At 45.8% G+C, this 19,254-nt stretch overlaps 1 protein-coding gene across 1 annotated transcript in view; it reads left to right on the top strand.

Moving 5' to 3' along the window:
* The window catches only part of LOC126108263 (ankyrin repeat domain-containing protein 65-like), a 30,066-nt gene extending 10,980 nt beyond the window's left edge, over window positions 1-19,086 (top strand). The window contains exons 2-3 of the mRNA XM_049913491.1: window positions 4,474-4,818; window positions 18,705-19,086. Of these exons, the coding sequence (XP_049769448.1) occupies window positions 4,474-4,818; window positions 18,705-19,086 (727 nt within the window). The remainder of the gene's footprint in view (window positions 1-4,473; window positions 4,819-18,704) is intronic.
* The last annotated feature ends 168 nt before the right edge of the window (window positions 19,087-19,254 follow it).

The following is a 19,254-nucleotide window of genomic DNA, read 5'->3' as shown; positions in this document are numbered from 1 at the left end:
CCTCTGGTTTAAGCCTTCCACTCGGCTCCAAACCAGAGGACCGCGATCGTTTCTGGGAACGATACTACAAATAGTTAGCTCTGATTCCACCCCGCGAGCGAGGCTTTCCGCCTTCACCAACTCCGCCAACCGCCTGTACGAACTGAGGATGACCTCTGAACCCAGACGGCAGGAGTCATTGGTGCCGACATGATCAACAATTTGCAGTGGGGTGCACCCAGTGCTCTATCGCCTCCTCCACATCTCCGGTGAGACCCCCCGGCAAGCAGACAGAGTGAACACTGGCCTTCTACCCCGACCTTTCCGCTATTTCCCTAAGGGGCTCCATCACCCGCCTAACGTTGGAGCTCCCAATAACTAATAAACCCCTCCCCCCGTGTGCTTTTCGGACGTTGCTGAAGGAGCAGCCACATGTCCACTCACAGGCAGAGCGGGCGATGCCACACGGCCAGCCTCCACATTGACCCTCCGCCTCGTGCGCCGCGAACGCCGCTGAACCCGCCACTCCCCTTGGGGAGAGGGTGGCCCAGCCGCGCCCGGTACCCGCGAAGATGTCTCGACAGCAGGGACAGTGGGTGACGCATGTGTAACACCTGGGGTGTACCTTGCGACGCACCAGACTCCCCACTGCCGCTACACTCCGAGGCAGCAGCCTGAAGACGGCTGACCGCGGCCATCAACATGCTCAGCTGTTCGCGGACAGTGGCCAGCTCCCCCTGCGTCCGTACACAGCAGTCACACATCCTATCCATGCTAAGAAATCAATTTACTTTAGATAATTAACCAGCTTTTAACTAGACTGCTAATTCACTAAACGCGGCTGATAGTTGACTAAACTGTGGTTACTAGACACTTCTTGTAGAAGTAGCACTACCTGTCTAAGGATTGTATTGAAAACACTAGCAGTACTGGCACTATGGCTGACTAAAGGTACTCTCTCTGACTGTATTCAAAACAAACAGGAAATCTATGGAACACTCGACAATTAAAGCTTCCTAAAAGCATAAACACACGGAAGAAGCAGTGACAAGTAAAAAAAAAAAATACAGTTAATACTTGAATTAAGGTAGCTCGCTGCACAGTAGACGTGAAGCAGACTGCAGTTACGACGACACTGACACTATGGCTGACTAAAGGGACTCTTGAGATCAGTTACTGACCTGAATGGTGGTTACAAAATTAATGGTGCGCGTTCTTGCCTGGAGAGTGAAAATGATAATGCATGAGGTGATTGGCCCGTATGGAACTACGGTGGATAGAGACAGAACAAGTATTCAAACTGTCCGTGAGTATAGAGACATCGTAGCTGCAGCACATGTTCACACGCTCGAGTGCGCCGTAATGTCGCTCGATTTCGGGAATGCTTTCGATAGGGAGAGTCACCAGTGCCTTCTTGAAACAATGACCGTACTGTATTTTCTGCAATATTTTGTCAAGGTAATTGGTATAATGTTGAAGAACAGCAGTTTGCAAATCATGATCAGTGGTCAGCTAACGAGGCAGCTCGCACTCAAGAGCTGTGTGCGACGAGAGGTGGTCCTGTGTGGAGGGCCTCGTTCGCCACTGCCGCTGAGACCCTGCTAGCCGCTCTGCAGAAACAGCTACGAGGGCTGCACACATGCAGACACACACATACCGCCAGAATATCGTGTGTTGGGCGTACACAGGTGATGTGGATGTAGTGATCATTGGCGACAGCGACTGGGAGAAAACACTGCAGGTCATCAGCAAATCCGAACTTGCATCAGGTTCAAAGCTAAGCAACAGTAAACCACACGTCATGAATGTGGGGGTGCGGAATATCTTTGCGAATCACGGGAGACCTCAGTCCAAGTTCTGGCTCTGGACTACAGGTCTAACGTAAATCGTACTGCAGCTGCAAACTCTAAGAAAGTGCTTGCCAGCGTGCCAGTTGGAGTCATCTCATTGCTGCTTAAAAATGAAGTTTGACTGCTAAAAATAAAAAAAATTAGAAATAAAAAAAATAAAAAAATTATGCGCGAAAATAGCGCAGCGACTCGGTGACAGGTATGGGCGAGGCGTCGTGGCCAGACCTCGCAATGGTTAAAAAATTAAATGAAAGAAAAGGGGTTAAGGGCGCGAGTTTCTAGTCTGCATGTAGTGGATTCGAATACCGCAACTCGCATGAATTTTAATTCGTGGTAATAGTTGCTAGTTAAGAAAAAGTTGAAATGATTCTTGCTACATATGCTGAAGGTCTGGGTTCGTTTCTCACATCCGGCAATCATTTTTAACAAGCATAAGCAGCATCTCTCCCACCTCTGGTAGCCTGGAAGAGAGTCGCTACAGGTTGGGCCCTGACTGAGGAGGAAGTCACGCCAGGTCGGAACTCGGTCACCAGTCACCTTTCTTAAGCGATATTTTTTTAAATCAACGAGCCAATTCCTGTAAAAGGCCGCAGCGCACTTGACTCTTACTGTATTCGAGCCTGAGACGTGGAAAATATTGGTGATGGACTGGAATTCGAACTCAGATCTCCCTTTTCGTCACGTTTGATCACTTTCAGATGATGCATTTCCACTGCTTCATTGTCTGCACTTGTCTGCAAAGTCATACAGACATTCACAAGAGACACATCCCTGGGTTGGAACCCTGGCATGTCACTTTAAGTTGCAACATGAGCACAGCAAAATACATGTGAGGAATTATTCTGATTTTACCGATTCTCTGGGCTTTGTTAACAATAATGGTGGTACTGGTTTCGAGTCCCAAGTCAGACGGGCAGCTTTTCGTCCTGTCGTGTCAGTTTCAAACATGGCACTCCGAGCTACTGGTGAAAGAGAATAGTACAGTCGAGGTATCTTTGTATGTAGTCAACAACGATGTGTCCAGGGTTCGATTCCTAGTCGGCAGAAAATTTTCATCTTTGAATTTAAAATTATGACATGTCCACATTTCGCTGCTCATGAACTAAATCAATATATAACGTCTATGCGTGACTAGAGGTCAGTGTCGATAGGTGTTGGTTTCGAATGCCCTTAACACAAAACACTTTCGTCTCCTGGTTAAAAATGACGGTTTCTGACGTTTCATTCTGCTTAGTTAACCATCCGATCAAGTGCTGCGTTCGAATATCCGGGAAACACACAACTTTATGGCAGATCATTTCAAGTTTCAACTTGCACAGAGTTTGTTACTTGTGACTGAAACCATACGTCAGATATTTCTTCTTTACTTGTTAGATTGCATTCCCGGATAGTAGTGCAGTAAGAAAACTTTCGTCGTGTCATTTAAAGGAGGATGCTGCTTTATGAGGTTTCATTTATTACAATAAGTTTGAATATGCAAGCGTAATGGCTGTGTAGCGTCCAATAACACGTTTCCTGGTATTTGCATTATCGAAGTGTCAGTTTGCATGTAAACCGATAATCACACAGAGCAGTTGTCTCTTGTGGCCTGATGCAGTGAACATTTTGTACAGGCAAAGACTGTACCGCAAACAGAGCAGAGGAACAATGTTATGAGGACTGATTACAAATCAGGCGAAACACAATTCAGATCGTTCCGTAAAGTTTCTGGCGTGCAGCCGCATAAATTCAGCCTCTTTTCCTAATATTTCGGCTGTACACCGTCCCGCCATCCCCAGAGCGAGCCGAGGTGACTGACGCTGCCGCACTTGGTCCGTCCTTTTAAACCCGAGGACCGAACCACTGAATTTATGCGGCTGCACGCCAGAAACTTCATGGAACAGTCCTTACGCCGCAAAAACATCAAGATGGACGACAACTGAGATCCTTCAGATGATTTTGAGCATGATAGCACATGTTAAATACATGTGCGTATGCTATGAGGCCATAAAATGTCTCACACGCGCACACACACACACACACACACACACACACACTTTTTTTATGGGGGTGGTGTTGCCGATTTGGTGTTTGTTATCTCATATGTTTTGAATAAATTGTTGTCTGTGTGTCAGAGAGTTTCAGTGTTTGGTGAGGGTGAATGAAGAAAACTGCCGGTAACTGCAGTGAAATTTTTTTGCCTGCATGCCAGGAAAGTGTCTCTTTGAAAACCAGGAGACGGGATTCTTGTTGTGTGTGACGTCTGGCAGTGAAGCTGCAGACAGAGACCAGTGTCAGCTGCAAGAAGCCTGTCCTGTAGTGGAGGTGAGCGACTGGTTAGGTGTAGCGTCCCGAGAGCGAAGGAGCTGACTCGCAGGAATGAGTGTGACAAAATGTGGTAATGAAATTCTTTCAGAGGATGTATAATGCTATTTGTAATGGACGATGAATGAAGATTTTCTTATGAGGGGGATAGAACAGATGTACTGTGATTTAATACATACACACAATTGCGCACTGTTTTGTACTGTGGGAGGGGGAATACGGTAGGTTTGTTTCAGGACAGATTTGTATTCACAACAGTTGTTTCCTCGTGTGGCTGTTGTCCTCGTTCTGTGTGTTGTGTGTTTGCAGCAGAGTGTGGCAGTTTGTGTGTTTTGTGCAGGAGCCTCTCTGCTAAGGAGAGGGGCAGGAGGCTGCTCCAGGCGGCTGACCGGGGGGCAGTGGGGCAGCTGAGGGCGCTGATCGCCGCAGGGGCCCACGTGGGGGCGAGGGGCGGGGGTGGGCAGACCGCCCTGCACTGGGCAGCACAGAGGGGAGACGTCGAGGCGGCGAGGCTGCTGGTGGGGGCGGGGGCGGCGGTGGGCGCCAGGAATGGCGGTGGGTGGACGCCGCTGCATGTTGCGGCATTCTATTGGCAGGCAGATGTGGCGGCTGCGCTGCTCGATGCGGGGGCCGACAGGGGTGCCACAACTGGTGATGGGCGGACAGCGCTGGACATGGCCAGGCAGTACAACCACAGGCGGCTGGTGGAGATGCTGTCATGAGGCAGACAGTCCAGCGAACTCTGTGCAAAAAAACAGGAACTGAAGCAATTTGTACGAGAGTAACATTCATAATTTTTTAAATAAAGATCCAAAAAACTCAATCCGATTGTAACTCACGAATTTCACCCCTCCTCGAGTAGCATACAGCACACAAATACTCTAAGGAACGTCGTAGGAAAACTGAGACAACGCCAGATAACAGCAAAATAATTCAGGTAACAACAGACAATCCTCCTCTCAACAAAACCTCACGAGTACACTTCCAGACTAAACATGGCAAAAGTCAACAGTTCATTGTGAACAAACACAACTGCTCTATAATATGTGATCGCTGAAAAGTATTTCACACCACTCTACAAGGTGCTACATCAGACTATTCTAATTTGCAACATACCGAGATTGACGCTATATCAGTTCTATCGCCACAATTCTCGCTCCTGATATCAGACTCAATTTACTTCTCCATATTCAGCAAACATTCTACTCTACCGTACCTGTTGTGTTCAATAACAATGACATAGTAGTAGCAGTATTCACACTACATAATGCGACTATCATCTGGAACCATACAGTCAGTCCACATTTAAATAAACACAATCAGACCACAACATGACACGCATACAAAATGTGAAGGAAATCCTCTCTATCTGGTACTGTTGTCTGTACTTGACGTAAAAGATTGCAACGAGCAAAGTAATTCTAGTTGTATTCGAGACAGAACACTGAGCCCGAGTTTCAGCACACGAAAGCAATTTCTCAGTGACGGACACGAGTCTCCATACTCATCGGTCACAATGGCACAGCTGAGACGGTGACGCAAGTCGTGCAGCTACAGGTAATAAAATTACACTTACCTTCACTCATACATCGAGTAAATAAGTGTAGTGGAGAGTGAGTACGCCTGTCAACTCACCTGCTGTCCCCTCACTTCACTCCCTGTGGCCGCAGCTGACGCAGCTCGCCGCTCCCTGCCAGTCCGTGGCTCCTGCCACAACTGTCAGCGGCCTCTCTGCTTGTGAGGCGCCAGCAGGCAAACGGCAGAACAGTCCGTGAGGCCGTCACTCACACTTCACTCACAAAGAGTACTGACAAGGTGCAGAATAAATGCTCACACACAACATTGCCTTCACGAATCTTTTCAACAGTGAAATTTCTTCTCCGAGACCTTCGTTGTTCACGTCTACACTGTAGGAAGATTCGTCGTTTCCCACAAGCTCTTGGACCGGAGAATCGTGTTCGCTTACGTAGTTCCACGGGAAACGGAATGTGTCCGTGTTGCGTGTGGCTGCACACAGTACAGTCAAGTTCCCTAGAGCTGTGTAATAACGTGTCAAACATTTAGCTGAAAACTGTTCCTCGACCTATGGTTTAAATCGTCCCCTGCTGCTTCATCAACAAAGCGTTTTCTTCTGCCTTGCCGTTTCTCTCCGTCATCAATCATTACATTCACTTCAGGTCATATTCCAATATTTTCTGCTACTTCGCAACTTCCTGCGTAAATAGTATGCCAACATTTCTCAGCTGATTTAATTCTTCCGCGAGACTCTTATTACTACTACCTGAAACATACGTTTCTCCGGTTTGAAGTAAAACTTTACGTATGTTTATGGCAGCTAATAATTTCAAACACTTCTGAATACTCCTTAGTTTAATGTGTTCCTCCAAGTTATTAGCAAGTTCAACCGCCCATTGTAATCCTGGCCAATTCTCGGCAAATGGATGCATGGCACCTACCCACACAGACCCTCTCGTTGCCGATATTTTGTTTTTAAAACTTTCCATAGCTACCACTTTCATTTTAAATGAGTTTCTTAGAAACAGCAGTTGTACTGGAGACAGAGGAGAAACGTCATTGGGAAGTATCACAGTTAACTCGAGTGCTTCTTTTTGCCACATCTTCCCCACATGTGGCACATGTAAACTGACGTTTCGTTGCTGTGTGCAACTATGACTTTCACATTAGACACAATCTTACACGCCGGCGCGATATTAAACGCTCTTTAAGGAGGTAACACAGAGCCATGTTATGCATCTCGCCGAAAGTTCGGCACGCGCCTGACCTTCTCCACCTGGTGTTGCCTGCTACTGCGGCTCACTGGAACGGCACAGCACGCCACAGCAGAGGGGAAACAGCCCAGAACTCCATCCCCTTTCCTCGTATCGTCAAACACGCCGGAATTCACTGCTCATATCGCTCAATAACCGGACGCCAAATAGTCTGAAACGTGTTCCTGTTTAAACTCGTGTATGTAAATGTCTGGTTGGTATCTGAGAAACTGGTAAAATTTATTTTGATATGTAAGTAGGTTAAGCTCAGAGCATGGCAGCAGAACTGTTTTAAAATTAAATTTTGATCGGAAGTATGTGAAGCACACGCTACACGATGCGAAACCCTGGCTATCCAGTACGTGAAACATTTCGCCTGCGAGAGAGAAATCCGTTTTCAATGTAATTTGTATACCTCATTTGACTTTTAAACAAATGACTCAGATTAAAATGTTGGCCCTGAATACTGTCGATCTTTATCTTTACACTTGCAAGTAATGACTGTACCAGAAGTGCTCCTGGATTTATAGGGCAAATCAGCTTAAAATTTAAAGCATCTGACTTTGTGTCAAAACTGCTTGAAAATTCAGAAGATAACATCTTTCTCAAATAATTTACTGATCTGAAACGTCTGAAATGATGTGATATCTTCACAGATTAATTCTGGTGTATGACGGAGGATACTCGAAGTACCACAGGAGTTTCAGCCTTTTCCTGTTGCAGTCGCGAATGTGTTGTAGTCTCATCAAAATGTTTGAAATCGACTGAAAAACTTCACGTCCACAAGAGTAAACAGCTTTCATAAGTTTCATCTCAAAGTATCAGTTCCACTTACGATTAGCAGAAGTACCGAGCGCATGCTTCACGTACTTCCGATCAAAATTTAATTTTTGTACAGTTCTGTTGAACTGTATTGAGATTATGAAATTGCATTGTCCTCCTTTTCCAAAAAGCTGCTTCACAACTGTAGTGGACAAGGTTCATTCTCACGCTAGGCTTAATGTAACTCAGGAACCAATCGAGAACGGAGCTGAAATTCTGCCGTTTCTATTGAGATGCTTCACAGGTGTTAATGATTTCGGAACAGAGGACTGTAGAATATTCGGTAAGTGAAAGGCTGTGTCAGGTTAGTCCTCAGGGACGGTGCGAGAAATATCTTTGGACTACTCGTCTGTTTGAGCTCTGTCTGGTTTTTCGTCCTTTGGCGACAGACAGACGTTGGGCGGCCATTGCTCCCAGAATCCACTCAACTCGTGACGTGTTTATTACAACCGATCCAGCGCCGTTACGCATGCAGCACGCTATAATCTGGGGAACTTGGTCTTGAATTGTTCTCACTGTGTCAACATGGTATTAGTTAAAGGAGCGTCTACGGAAAGTTCTCAGAACTAATCTCGCTTATAAGCAGTAACAATGGTCACACAGCAGTAGGGACGGAAAGCTGGGTGAAACGCGAAGTCACTAGCAACGAGATTCTAAATTCCGGTCGCACCGTAGGTCTTAAAGAGAGTTCGATCGCTGGTGTTTAAAGCAGTGAAAAGTAGGATTACATTAGAGAGATCAGTGGAGATCCCGAATGTAAAATAATTTGTGTCAAGCCAAGCATTAAAGTTGGATCAAACGTGGTAATGGGACGCTATAGACTCAGCAGCAATAGCGGCGCAACAGTTTGAGGGGAACCTGGAGAATATTTCGCGTGAATTTGCTGTCCATGTTACAGTTTTAGGTGGAAACTTTATCCTGCCATCTATACAGGGAGACTGACGTGGCTAAGAATGGTGGTAGGGCCAGGGAATCATAATAAGTTGATCCAAGTGCTTTACCCAAAAACTACCTCGAGCCATTAATCTGAGAAGCGACTGGTGAAGATAACATCTTAGGCCTGCCGGTAACAAAGAGACCCGAACTTTTCGAATGTGTTAGGGTAGAACGGAATCGGCGATCACAAGGCCGCTACAGCATCACTGAAGACGACTGTAAACAGGAATACAAAGAAAGGCGGGAAGGTCGTTCTGCCTAGCAAGAGCGACAAGAAACAGGCTTCAGACTACCTGAGCAGTCAGCACCAAAATTTCCTCTGCAGTACTAAAAGCGTGGGTATCAAAGGAAGAAGTTGAAGAGCATCGTACAGTACGCTGTAGGATCACAGCGATGAGTTTAAGGCACTGATTTCCATACAAGTGCGCCTCGGCGCACGCCAGAACACGAGAGAACAGTACAGAAATGTCCGAGATCCGAATGTCAACATGGAACTCGAGCCAAAGAAAGAGTTCTTTGTGGGAAGCGATCCACACCTGTAACATGCTGCGTTATTCTCTACGCGACGAAAACCTGCGTAAACATTCGATCTGGTGGTTTAGGAAAAAATGCTTACGGCACTTTTATCCACGTACAGTAGCTTCAGGGGGCGACATTTACGCCGCGGGGAAAGTCGTAGGTGGGGGCGCGACGCGGAATGTGGGCAGCGAATCCGGCCGAGGGCCGCGCATGCGCAGAAGCAGCGGGCGGGGCGGGAACAGGCGGTAGGGGCGCTGCGAGCAGAGAGGGAGAGAGAGAGAGAGAGAGAAGAGCGGCCACGCGACGGGGAGGCCGAAAATAAATCGGGATTGTCACTTAGCATATAAAATCTGCAACAGTCTTTGGCGATCCGAGCTCCAGTTCTACTCAACAATTCAAAATTCAGCCGTGATCGCAGACACCAGCGTCCGGCTCGATGTTAATGTCACGATATTACAAAAATATTTTCCCCCGATCTACCAATAATTTCGCCGTTTTGTCTCAGCAGGTCACATCTACCTAATGGCCGTATACGGTGTACTAACACTAAACACTATTTTGATAACAGTTGTTTCACTTACGAGACAAAACGTTACGTCGCATTATAAAATTTCTTCTGCAAACGTCAGCCATACGCAGTGTCATAACAATAACAAACTACACAGTTAGAAGTATGTGAAATACGGACATGTTTTCATTACTCGAAGTACGTCGGTACAAAGTCCCCCTGAGCTAACGCTGTGTCCAGCACACGGCAGGCCGAGTACACAGCCAGACCGCCCGACACACACACTGCCTGCCACTGCCGTGAAAGGAAGCAACACCCGTGCTGTCGGCAACAGACCTACAACGAATATGGTTGTACCGATACTACAGAAGTTGAGTGCAATTGTCAAATTCACAACTTCATTCAGATTTGTGGCCCAGACTTCTACAAAATTGACACAGCAAATAGGACACCCCGTTTCCATTTCTCATTTAAGTGCCAACACGGGATATTTCTGCATTATGGGCATTTTCCTAAAAGCGTGAGCGTCCAGTTTAGTGGCAGTATCAACTCCTGAATCCAATCGGGGGTGGAACGGAGTGGAGTACAGTAGAAACAGACCAACACTTCACCACCACTTACACACGTAATTTCATTGCCGCATCGGATGCAATGCAGGGCGGCCATCCTTGCATAAAATATTGCACGGTTTCGGCCGACAGTTGTGAATTCTGTATGTCTGGAGAAACGCCCACACGGCCGTACCTCTTTGAATACACCGATTCTCGTCCGCCGACCCAAGTTAAGCTACTCCGGATGGCGAGCGCCTGTTGGCTTTAGTTTTGTTCTTTCGCGTCCTCTGCTATTTATACCAAATATTGCGATAGGAACTGCATTAAGCATTTCGTACCACGTCGCACGCAATCTTCCACACCGTCGCCGTGGTGCTGAACACCCTGTGTAGAGGCGACACAGCGCACTCCTGTACCCAGCTGCTGGCTGTAGCGAGGTGTGAGAGGTTACGGCAAAACACACACCGTGTCCTCCAGAACTCAAAGTAGTGCCGTTAAGTCGATCTCACGTCGTACATAATTCGAGCCACACTCACTGCTTACACGTTTCGTCATTTATCCATAGCCACAGCTACACAACGCCCAGCAAAGAATAAATCTGTACCATCATCAGATGAGCGTTATTCGTGTTCAAAAAATTCTTCGCATTCAGTCTCGACACAGAGGTCATGGGTAGCGCTGTCGAAGTTTCACGGCTTGCTACGGAGATTTGGTCTAGACGCCAACTGAATGCATCAAAATGAAACACTCATCAAAGGCAGACACCTGTAAGGACTGTGTGAAGAACAAAATTGTTGTTAACCTCCCAGATGAGCGTGTCGAAGTTTCACGGCTTGCTACGGAGACTTAGTCTAGACACCAACTGAATGCATCAAAATGAAACACTCATCAAAGGCAGACACCTGTAAGGACTGTGTGAAGAACAAAATTGTTGTTAACCTCCCAGATGAGCGTTTAAATAGTGCAGCATGTGGTTCGTTGGGACTGAAATGCTCCATAAAACCGACTGCTGGTTCTCCGAAGTGAAGAAATCGTAGGCAGTTAAAATTTCCATGCCGCAAGTACGGAAAGCTTTCGTGTACGGGATGAAAGAACATGCTGAGAAGTGTATGGTAAGGAATGCTTAGATACTGGTAGCCCTGGTGGAAACCAATCCGATGATATCCTTACTGACTGCGAAATACGTCGGTGGAAAAATAAGATGCACAATAACGTGAAATCCGGTCGTTAATAATCGGGACGTTTAATATACACACTTTGGACCTATTCCTATGAAGCAATAGAAAAGTCAATCAGTGACAGAAACACCATCTTGTATGACATGGTTTCTGATATTGCTAACGATATAAGGAGCGAAAGAATTTGTAACTTCACCAAGCTGGACTATCCGCTCCCAAAACATCGCAGAAATTCACGTCTATAAAGATAATAAAGAAGGTCTTAAAAGTATATAATTCATATTTAGGTGTTGGTACATTTTGTCTGATATGTAAAGAATAGGACCGCTGTTCACAGTGACTCTACCGTGAACAATGAAATCAGTCTCTGAATTTGCGATAAAAGGACGCTTTCATTGAGAGGCGTGAAGAGGCGGATTTTGAGCCAGTATCTGCACCCACATTTCTATACAGGGTAATACACATCATCACTCTGGATGGCTCAATGTTCATTGTTACCTGTGTCAATCGGCTGGAAAGTGCAGGACTTGTGGAAAGGTCAACGTCACCCACAGACAGAGTAGTGACAGACTCATCGACATCTGGAAAAATGGCAACACGAGTGTTGTTACAGTTGTAATGCGTCACGCTTTTCCTCCGCTTTCAGGAAGCAAATCCCTCTTCTTTGCAGATATGTGTTTAGCTGAAAGAAATGAAACTAAAAAGCTACCGCCATTCCCAACCGGAATTAACTATTGCAGTGTTGCTAGAAAACAGTTCCACTCTTCCGCTAAACAGCTACTTTGTACATTCCGCGTCATACGCTGATAACAATTAAATTAAGTTCAGCCAGTGTTACATCTGCAACGAAAAAAGTATTTTCTATTTCTGGCGACAATTTTTTGGGGCCTTTCGTCTTGCTACGGCTGCTTACGTCCGTCTCAGCAGCTGCCAGGGAGCGCCAGGAAACAGGCGTCACTGCGCACGCGCGGCGGCGACTGCGTAGGAAGCCCGGGGTTCCTGTGAGCAGTTGCCAGCACGTTCGTGCGCATGCGCAGAGCTGAATTCGCGTATGAGCAGTGGCTTCTCCCGCTCCTGGCCACTTGAAACGCGGCTGTTTCCCGTATGAGCAGCAGCAGCGAGTAGCCAGTAGCTGAGTTGTAGTGGGGAGTCAATCTCCACGTGACCTGTGTGTATGTTTCGTGATATTGCCGGTCTCTCTTCCTTTACAGCTTCCACATCAAATGAAAACAAAACGGATTTCTGTGTCTGGCAGCCATCAAGTGAATTAATATACATTCTCATGATAATGAAAGACTAAAATAAGTCAGTAGTTTCAATTTTCTGATTTTATATTATTTCCACGTTATTAACAATCAACCATTAATCTCTTAATGAAGCTATTTCTGTAACATCTGTGGAGAACTTTGCTTCTATTAATTTTTTTCCGTTGAGGCACTTAGTTTATTTGAAACGAAGTCTTTTGTTCCGCACTATTGGCGTTACCAGGTATGAAGCTGACTAAGCAGCAAATTTGGTCAGCAGATTTGAAGTAAATGTTTTGTTTCAAATACACACATTAAAAAAAGTTTTGCGTCACCCCGCTTCCCAGAACTCCTGAAGACAGACGTCGACTGTGGATATTGTATCACAGACTCGGTCCCTTTGATTGTTCAGAGATGTCACTAAACTGTCCCAAAAGATCTAAACAACGATGCATGAGCAGCGGCAAGTAGATGGAGCGGGTCCGACAGCTGATCAGTTTGAAATGTCTCTTGCAGCGGTCTCTCCGCGCTATTTTCAGAAATTTTATAAATTATATAACTCAGTACATATCTCGAAATATCTCTTCTTATGTTACCGATTCCTAAACTTTAATATACGATGATTATCAATGCAAAGTAGTTTCAAGTCCTATTATTCCTTGGAGCGTGCATTTACTCCATGGAATAGCTCCTCTGCTGTCTACGTTTTCTCTTATGAAAAGAAGGATTCAGATCTTGCCGATTAGCAGTGAAAGAACGAAGATGTATATGTATGTTTGCTGAGTTAGTCGCCATCTTTATGAGATTCTGTACGAGAAGGAATTTAATACATGAACTAAACTAAAGTAAGTGTGTTGGCGTGTTATTTAACTGATTATTACTGACAGTGTCTGCTTACTACGCTGTGTTCCACGGGATCAGTGGGGAACGTCTGATTTACACTGGACGAACCTGCCGTTTTGTACGCTCAAGATATCCAGTTTATTACTTTCAATAAATAGGCTAACACGGTCTTACCAGCAGATCTCCGGTCTTCCCCATGTGATCACCGAAAGTTAATAATTATTACAAATGTTTTTATGAGATCGACTGACAATTTTCATCGCACCGAGACTTCGAAATTGCTTCACTGCCTTATGGAATTTAAGTTAAGCTCAGTTTAATCAGGATAGAACAGTATTGAGTGCAGGGTGAAAGAGCACCGGTTAGTTTGAGACACACTGCGAATCTGGTTGTCATCCTCAGCAAACTAACAAAACACAGTTGCACAGGTGCGTCTAATTTTGGCTCCCAGAATGAGATTTTCACTCTGCAGCGGAGTCAGCGCTGATATGAAACTTCCTGGCAGACTAAAACTGTATGCCGGACCGATTTCGAGTCTCGGCACACAGTTTTAATCTGCCAGGACGTTTAATTTTGGCATACTGAAAAAGACGCACCGTCCAAAATACAGGGGCGAAAAATTCATTAAGTGGATAAAACTGGAGTAACATTTTTGCCAATACGTATACAGGGTAACATGGGACTAGTACCATCGACGTAGTTGTTTTCAAATCGACAGTTTGCTTAACTTTTTTGTTATGACTGACAATAAACATTGAATGTCGTTCGGTACGAGACTGTTTTTGCCGTGCTAGGCTACTTATCGTTACAACGCAGGAGCACTGTAACAGTGTGTGTGTGGGTGGGGGGGAGGGAGGGAGGGAGGTGTTGGTGCTCGGTTCCTGTCTGAGCTAGCTGCATAGGGTTAACTGCCTTTGGTTTACTTCGAACCGGCGGCCATTTGTGTAGCCATTCGACATCTGTCTTACTGCAGCTACGTTACAGTGTACTGTATTAAGCGAGATTCGAACGACGACCCTGAGCTGGCGCCCAGGCAAGTTGTGCAATGCTATTAATTCGTTTTGCAAAAGATTTTAATTGGGATGAAACTAATGCACAGCTAATGGCACCATTTGTAGTTGCACCGATAGCATTTTGTGTGCAACAGCATGCAGAAAACACGTTTATCTGGGAATTTTTTGAAACGTGCAGCTTCTGTACTTCTAACTTGCATAAATGGGTTCAAATTTTGCATGAAGGTAGGTAAATGGATAAAGTCAAAACGAGACAAGATACTGGGTACACCTGGTTTGAATTTCCATTTCTACGTGAGGCAGTTGCTATGACGTGCTAATTTGGTCGTCCACACGCGCATCTTTACATGTGTAAGTCAACGTGCGCGACTGATACGTGTCCATGTAAACCCCGCTTAATGTACCACTCTGTACCTCCCGAGGTCTTTAGCAAACTAAAGAGAGACAAATACGGCGTAGTTTTTTAGTTAATCCCGATGTTTACTGCACTACACACGCTGCCTCTTGTGAAAACTGTGTTGTAAGTCATCACACAGACGTTACTACCGGCTCTCATCCCTTACCGTCTTCAGGAGTGCAGGTTACTGTCCGCTTGGGGCGCTGCCGTCGCTGTGCATAAGGAAAACGGGCACCAGTGTGGTGAGAGTAACCTGTTAGTCCAGACTGTGGTTAGACAACACGCAGCCACTGCGACGCGATATACACAAATACACGTCAGGTGTGTCGTAGGATCCTCAGTGCCTTCTCATCTTCCAGCAAACGGCCTCGCCGCAGTGGTAACACGGGTTCCCATCAGTTCATCTGAGTTAAGGGCTGTCGGGCTTGGCTGGCACCTGGCTGGGTCACTGTCCGGGTCTGCAGAGTGCTGTTGGCAGGCGAGGCGCACTCAGCCCTCGTGAGGCCAGTCGAGGAGCTACTCGAGTGAGAAGCAGCGACACAGGTCACCAGAACTGGCAACAGCCTGGAGAGCGGTGTGCTCTCCACACGCCCATCCGTACCTGCATCCAGTAATGCCTGTGAGCCTCGGATGACACGGCGGCCGGTCGGAACCGTTGTGCCTTCAAAGCGTGTTCGGGCGGAGTCCTTTTTGTTCCCGTGGTCCGCAGATAAAACATCTTGACCGCAAAAAATTTATCGCCAAACCATTTTTTGGAATAGCTGAATTTGTAAGAAATCACTAATCATTATTACAAGCATGTTGTATGAACATAATGTGTTCGCTTTTCTGCACCTACAAAAAGTGGTCATATGCAGGGGTGTCACAAAAGTTTGAAACGTAAATTGGTGTGCCAAAGAGTGGAAAAGGTCGACAAACGCGGCTCTAAAATCTTATTTACTCCTTTTCGGCATTAGTCATCGTTGTTCTGTAATAGACACCTGCATAAAAAGAGAATTCGAAGTTACTAGTTTCCTTTTAAAGAAATCGGTAACACGAAATTTGAATTTCAGTTCTCAGTGTGGACAAGGAAGTTTTCTCGGCGCAAAGGTAAGGATAATTCACCAGTCAGTAGGAGACCGTAGACAGCTGTGATGGTGACCAGTCGCAGTTGCGAATTTTTGCGGTGTGAGTTACTCGCCTCCTGATCAGCTGGGAAATGTGCTGAAATGTTCGTACATAGTCAGTGACATTTGTCTTATGCCAGTTAACATGTATGAATCACATATGTGCTCGAAAAGCAGATAGTTTTTTGCGTTCTGTCTCTGTTTCTCCCTGTTCCACAACAGTCGGTATACATTACAATCACTCATAGGCAGAACCGATACAGTAACTATTGATTGTCTTTCACAACAAATAGAAAACTTAGATATGTTGTCGTCAATGCCATAACAGCATGCCTTTCTAGTCATATCGAATGCCTTTTGTGGCTTGGGTTTTTCCGATATGCGAATCAGGAAATACGTGGTACGAATTTGATGCCACCTACCTTGACGCTGACGACATTTTCATCTTCATCATACCTTGTATGGCACACGAATGATCTGAATTCGAAACCGTTGTACTCAACGAATCGATAGCTGTGGTGCTGTGGTGTCGGGTTGGTGACAACCAGTTGGTGCAGCAGTGCCACCAACTATATTGTATAGCCTGAAGTGACTCTGCCAGGCTACTGTTTGTGTTGGATCTTTGCGCTACAATATCCTGACACACACAAACGCAAAGGGTGTCGCAGGAGGGACGTTTGATATTCGGGGATATTCTAGCAACAACAGCATGACTTCGATGCTCGTATATAATTACCACCATGTACGGAAGGATGTAGTGTTTTGATACAAACAAATGTATTATACTGATAAGTGGATGTTTCGTTTTGCTTCCTTTCCAACTGTTACCCAATAATTGTAATGTGTTACGCCTTAATCGAGCAGGTAGGTTAGAAAATTTAAAAAGCGAAATGGATAGCTTAAAGTTAGATATAGTGGGAACTAGTGAAGTTCGGTGGCAGAAGAAACAAGACTTCTGGTCAGGTCAATACAGGGTTATAAATACAAAATCAAATAGGGGCACTGCAGGAGCAGTTTTAATCATCAATAAAAAAGTAGGATCATGGGTAAGCTACTACAAACAGCATAGTGAAGGAATTATTGTGGCCAAGATAGATACAAAGCCAATGCGTACCACAGTGGTACAAGTTTATATGCCAACCAGCTCCGCAGATGACGAAGAGATTGATGAAATGTATGATGAGGTAAAAGAAATAATTCAGATAGTGAAGGGAGACGAAAATTTAATAGTCATGCGTGACTGGAATTCGATAGTAGGAAAAGGAAGAGAAGTAATAGGTGAATATGGAATGGGCGTGAGGAATGAAAGAGGAAGCCACCTGGTAGAATTTTGCCCAGAGTGTAACTTAATGATAGCTAACTCTTGATTCAAGAATCATGAAATAAGGTTGTATACATGCAAAAGGCCTAGAGACACTGGAAGGTTTCAGACAGATTATATAATGGTAAGACCGAGATTCAAGGACCAGGTTTTAAATTGTAAGACATTTCCAGGGGAAGATGTGAACTCTGACCACAATCTATTGGTTATGAACTGTAGATTAAAACTAAAGAAACTGCGAAAAGGTGGTTATTTAAGGAGATGGGACCTGGATAAACTGAAAGAACCAGACGTTTTAGAGAGTTTCAGACATAGCATTAGGTAATGATTGACAAGAACGGGGGAAAGAAACACAGTAGAAGAAGAATGGGTAGCTTTGAGAGATGAAATAGTGAAGGCAGCAGAGGACCAAATAGGTAAAAAGACGAGGGATAGTAGAAATTCTTGGATAACAGAAGAAATATTGAATTCCATAAATTCAGCCTCTTCTCGTAATATTTCAGCCGAACACCGTCCCGCCATCTCCAGAGTGAGCCGAGGTGGGTGACGCTGCCGCACTTGGTCCGTCCTTTTAAACCCGAGGACCGAACCACTGAATTTATGCGGCTGCATGCCAGAAACTTCATGGAACAGTCCTTACGCCGAAAAACATTATGATGGACGACAACTGGGATCGTTCAGATGATTTTGAGCATGATAGCACATGTTAAAAACATGTTCGTATGCTATGAGGCCATAAAATGTCACACACACACACACAGGTTTTTTTATGGGGGTGGTGTTGCCGAGTTTGTGTTTGTTATCTCTCACATGTTTTGAATAAATTATGTGTCAGAAAGTTTCAGTGTTTGGTGAGGCTGAATGAAGAAAACTGCCGGTAACTGCAGTGAAATTTTTTTGCCTGCGTACCAGGAAAGTGTGTGTCTGAAAACCAGGAGATGGGATTCTTCTTGTGTGTGACCTCTGGCAGTGAAGCTGCAGACAGAGACCAGTATTAGGCTGCAAGATGGCTGTTCTGTAGTGGAGGTGAGCGACTGGTTAGGTGTTGCGTGCCGAGAGTGAAGGAGCTGACTTGCAGGAATGAGTGTGACAAAATGTGGTAATGAAATTCTTTCAGAGGTTGTATAATGCTATTTGTAATGGACGATGAATGAAGATTTTCTTATGAGGGGGATAGAACAGATTTGCTGTAATTTAATACATACACACAATTGCGCACTGTTTTGTACTGTAGGAGGGGGATACGGTAGTTTTGTTTCAGGACAGATTTGTATTTGCAACAGATGTTTCCTCGTGTGGCTGTTTTCCTCGTTCTGTGTGTTGTGTGTTTGTAGCAGAGAGTGGCAGTTTGTGTGTTTTGTGCAGGAGCCTCTCTGCAGAGGAGAGGGGCAGGAGGCTGGTCCAGGCGGCTGAGCGGGGGGCAGTGGGGGAGCTGAGGGCGATGATCGCCGCAGGGGCCGACGTGGGGGCGACAAACGGGGGTGGGTGGACCGCCCTGCACTGGGCAGCGTGCAAGGGAGACGGCGAGGCGGCGAGGCTGCTGGTGGGGGCGGGGGCGGTGGTGGACGCCAGGAATGACAGTGGGTGGACGCCGCTGCATTACGCGGCAGCCTATGGCCACGCAGAAGTGGCGGCTGCGCTGCTCGTCGCGGGGGCCGACAGGGGGGCCACAACTGGTGGTTGGGGGACAGCGCTGGACATCGCCAGGCGGTGCAACCGGAGGCGGCTGGTGGTGATGCTGTTATGAGGCAGCCCGTCCAGCGAACTCTGTGCAAAAAACAGAAACTGAAACAATTTGTAGAAAAGCAATCGTCATATTTTTTAAATAAAGAAGCAAAAAACTCAATCCTATTGTGACTCACTAATTTGAGGCCTCCTCAACTAACATACAGCACACAAATACTCTAAGGAACGT

The sequence above is a fragment of the Schistocerca cancellata genome, chromosome 11 (assembly GCF_023864275.1).
Source record: "Schistocerca cancellata isolate TAMUIC-IGC-003103 chromosome 11, iqSchCanc2.1, whole genome shotgun sequence".
Lineage (NCBI taxonomy): Eukaryota > Metazoa > Arthropoda > Insecta > Orthoptera > Acrididae > Schistocerca > Schistocerca cancellata.
This window is presented reverse-complemented; position numbering and strand designations above follow the sequence as displayed.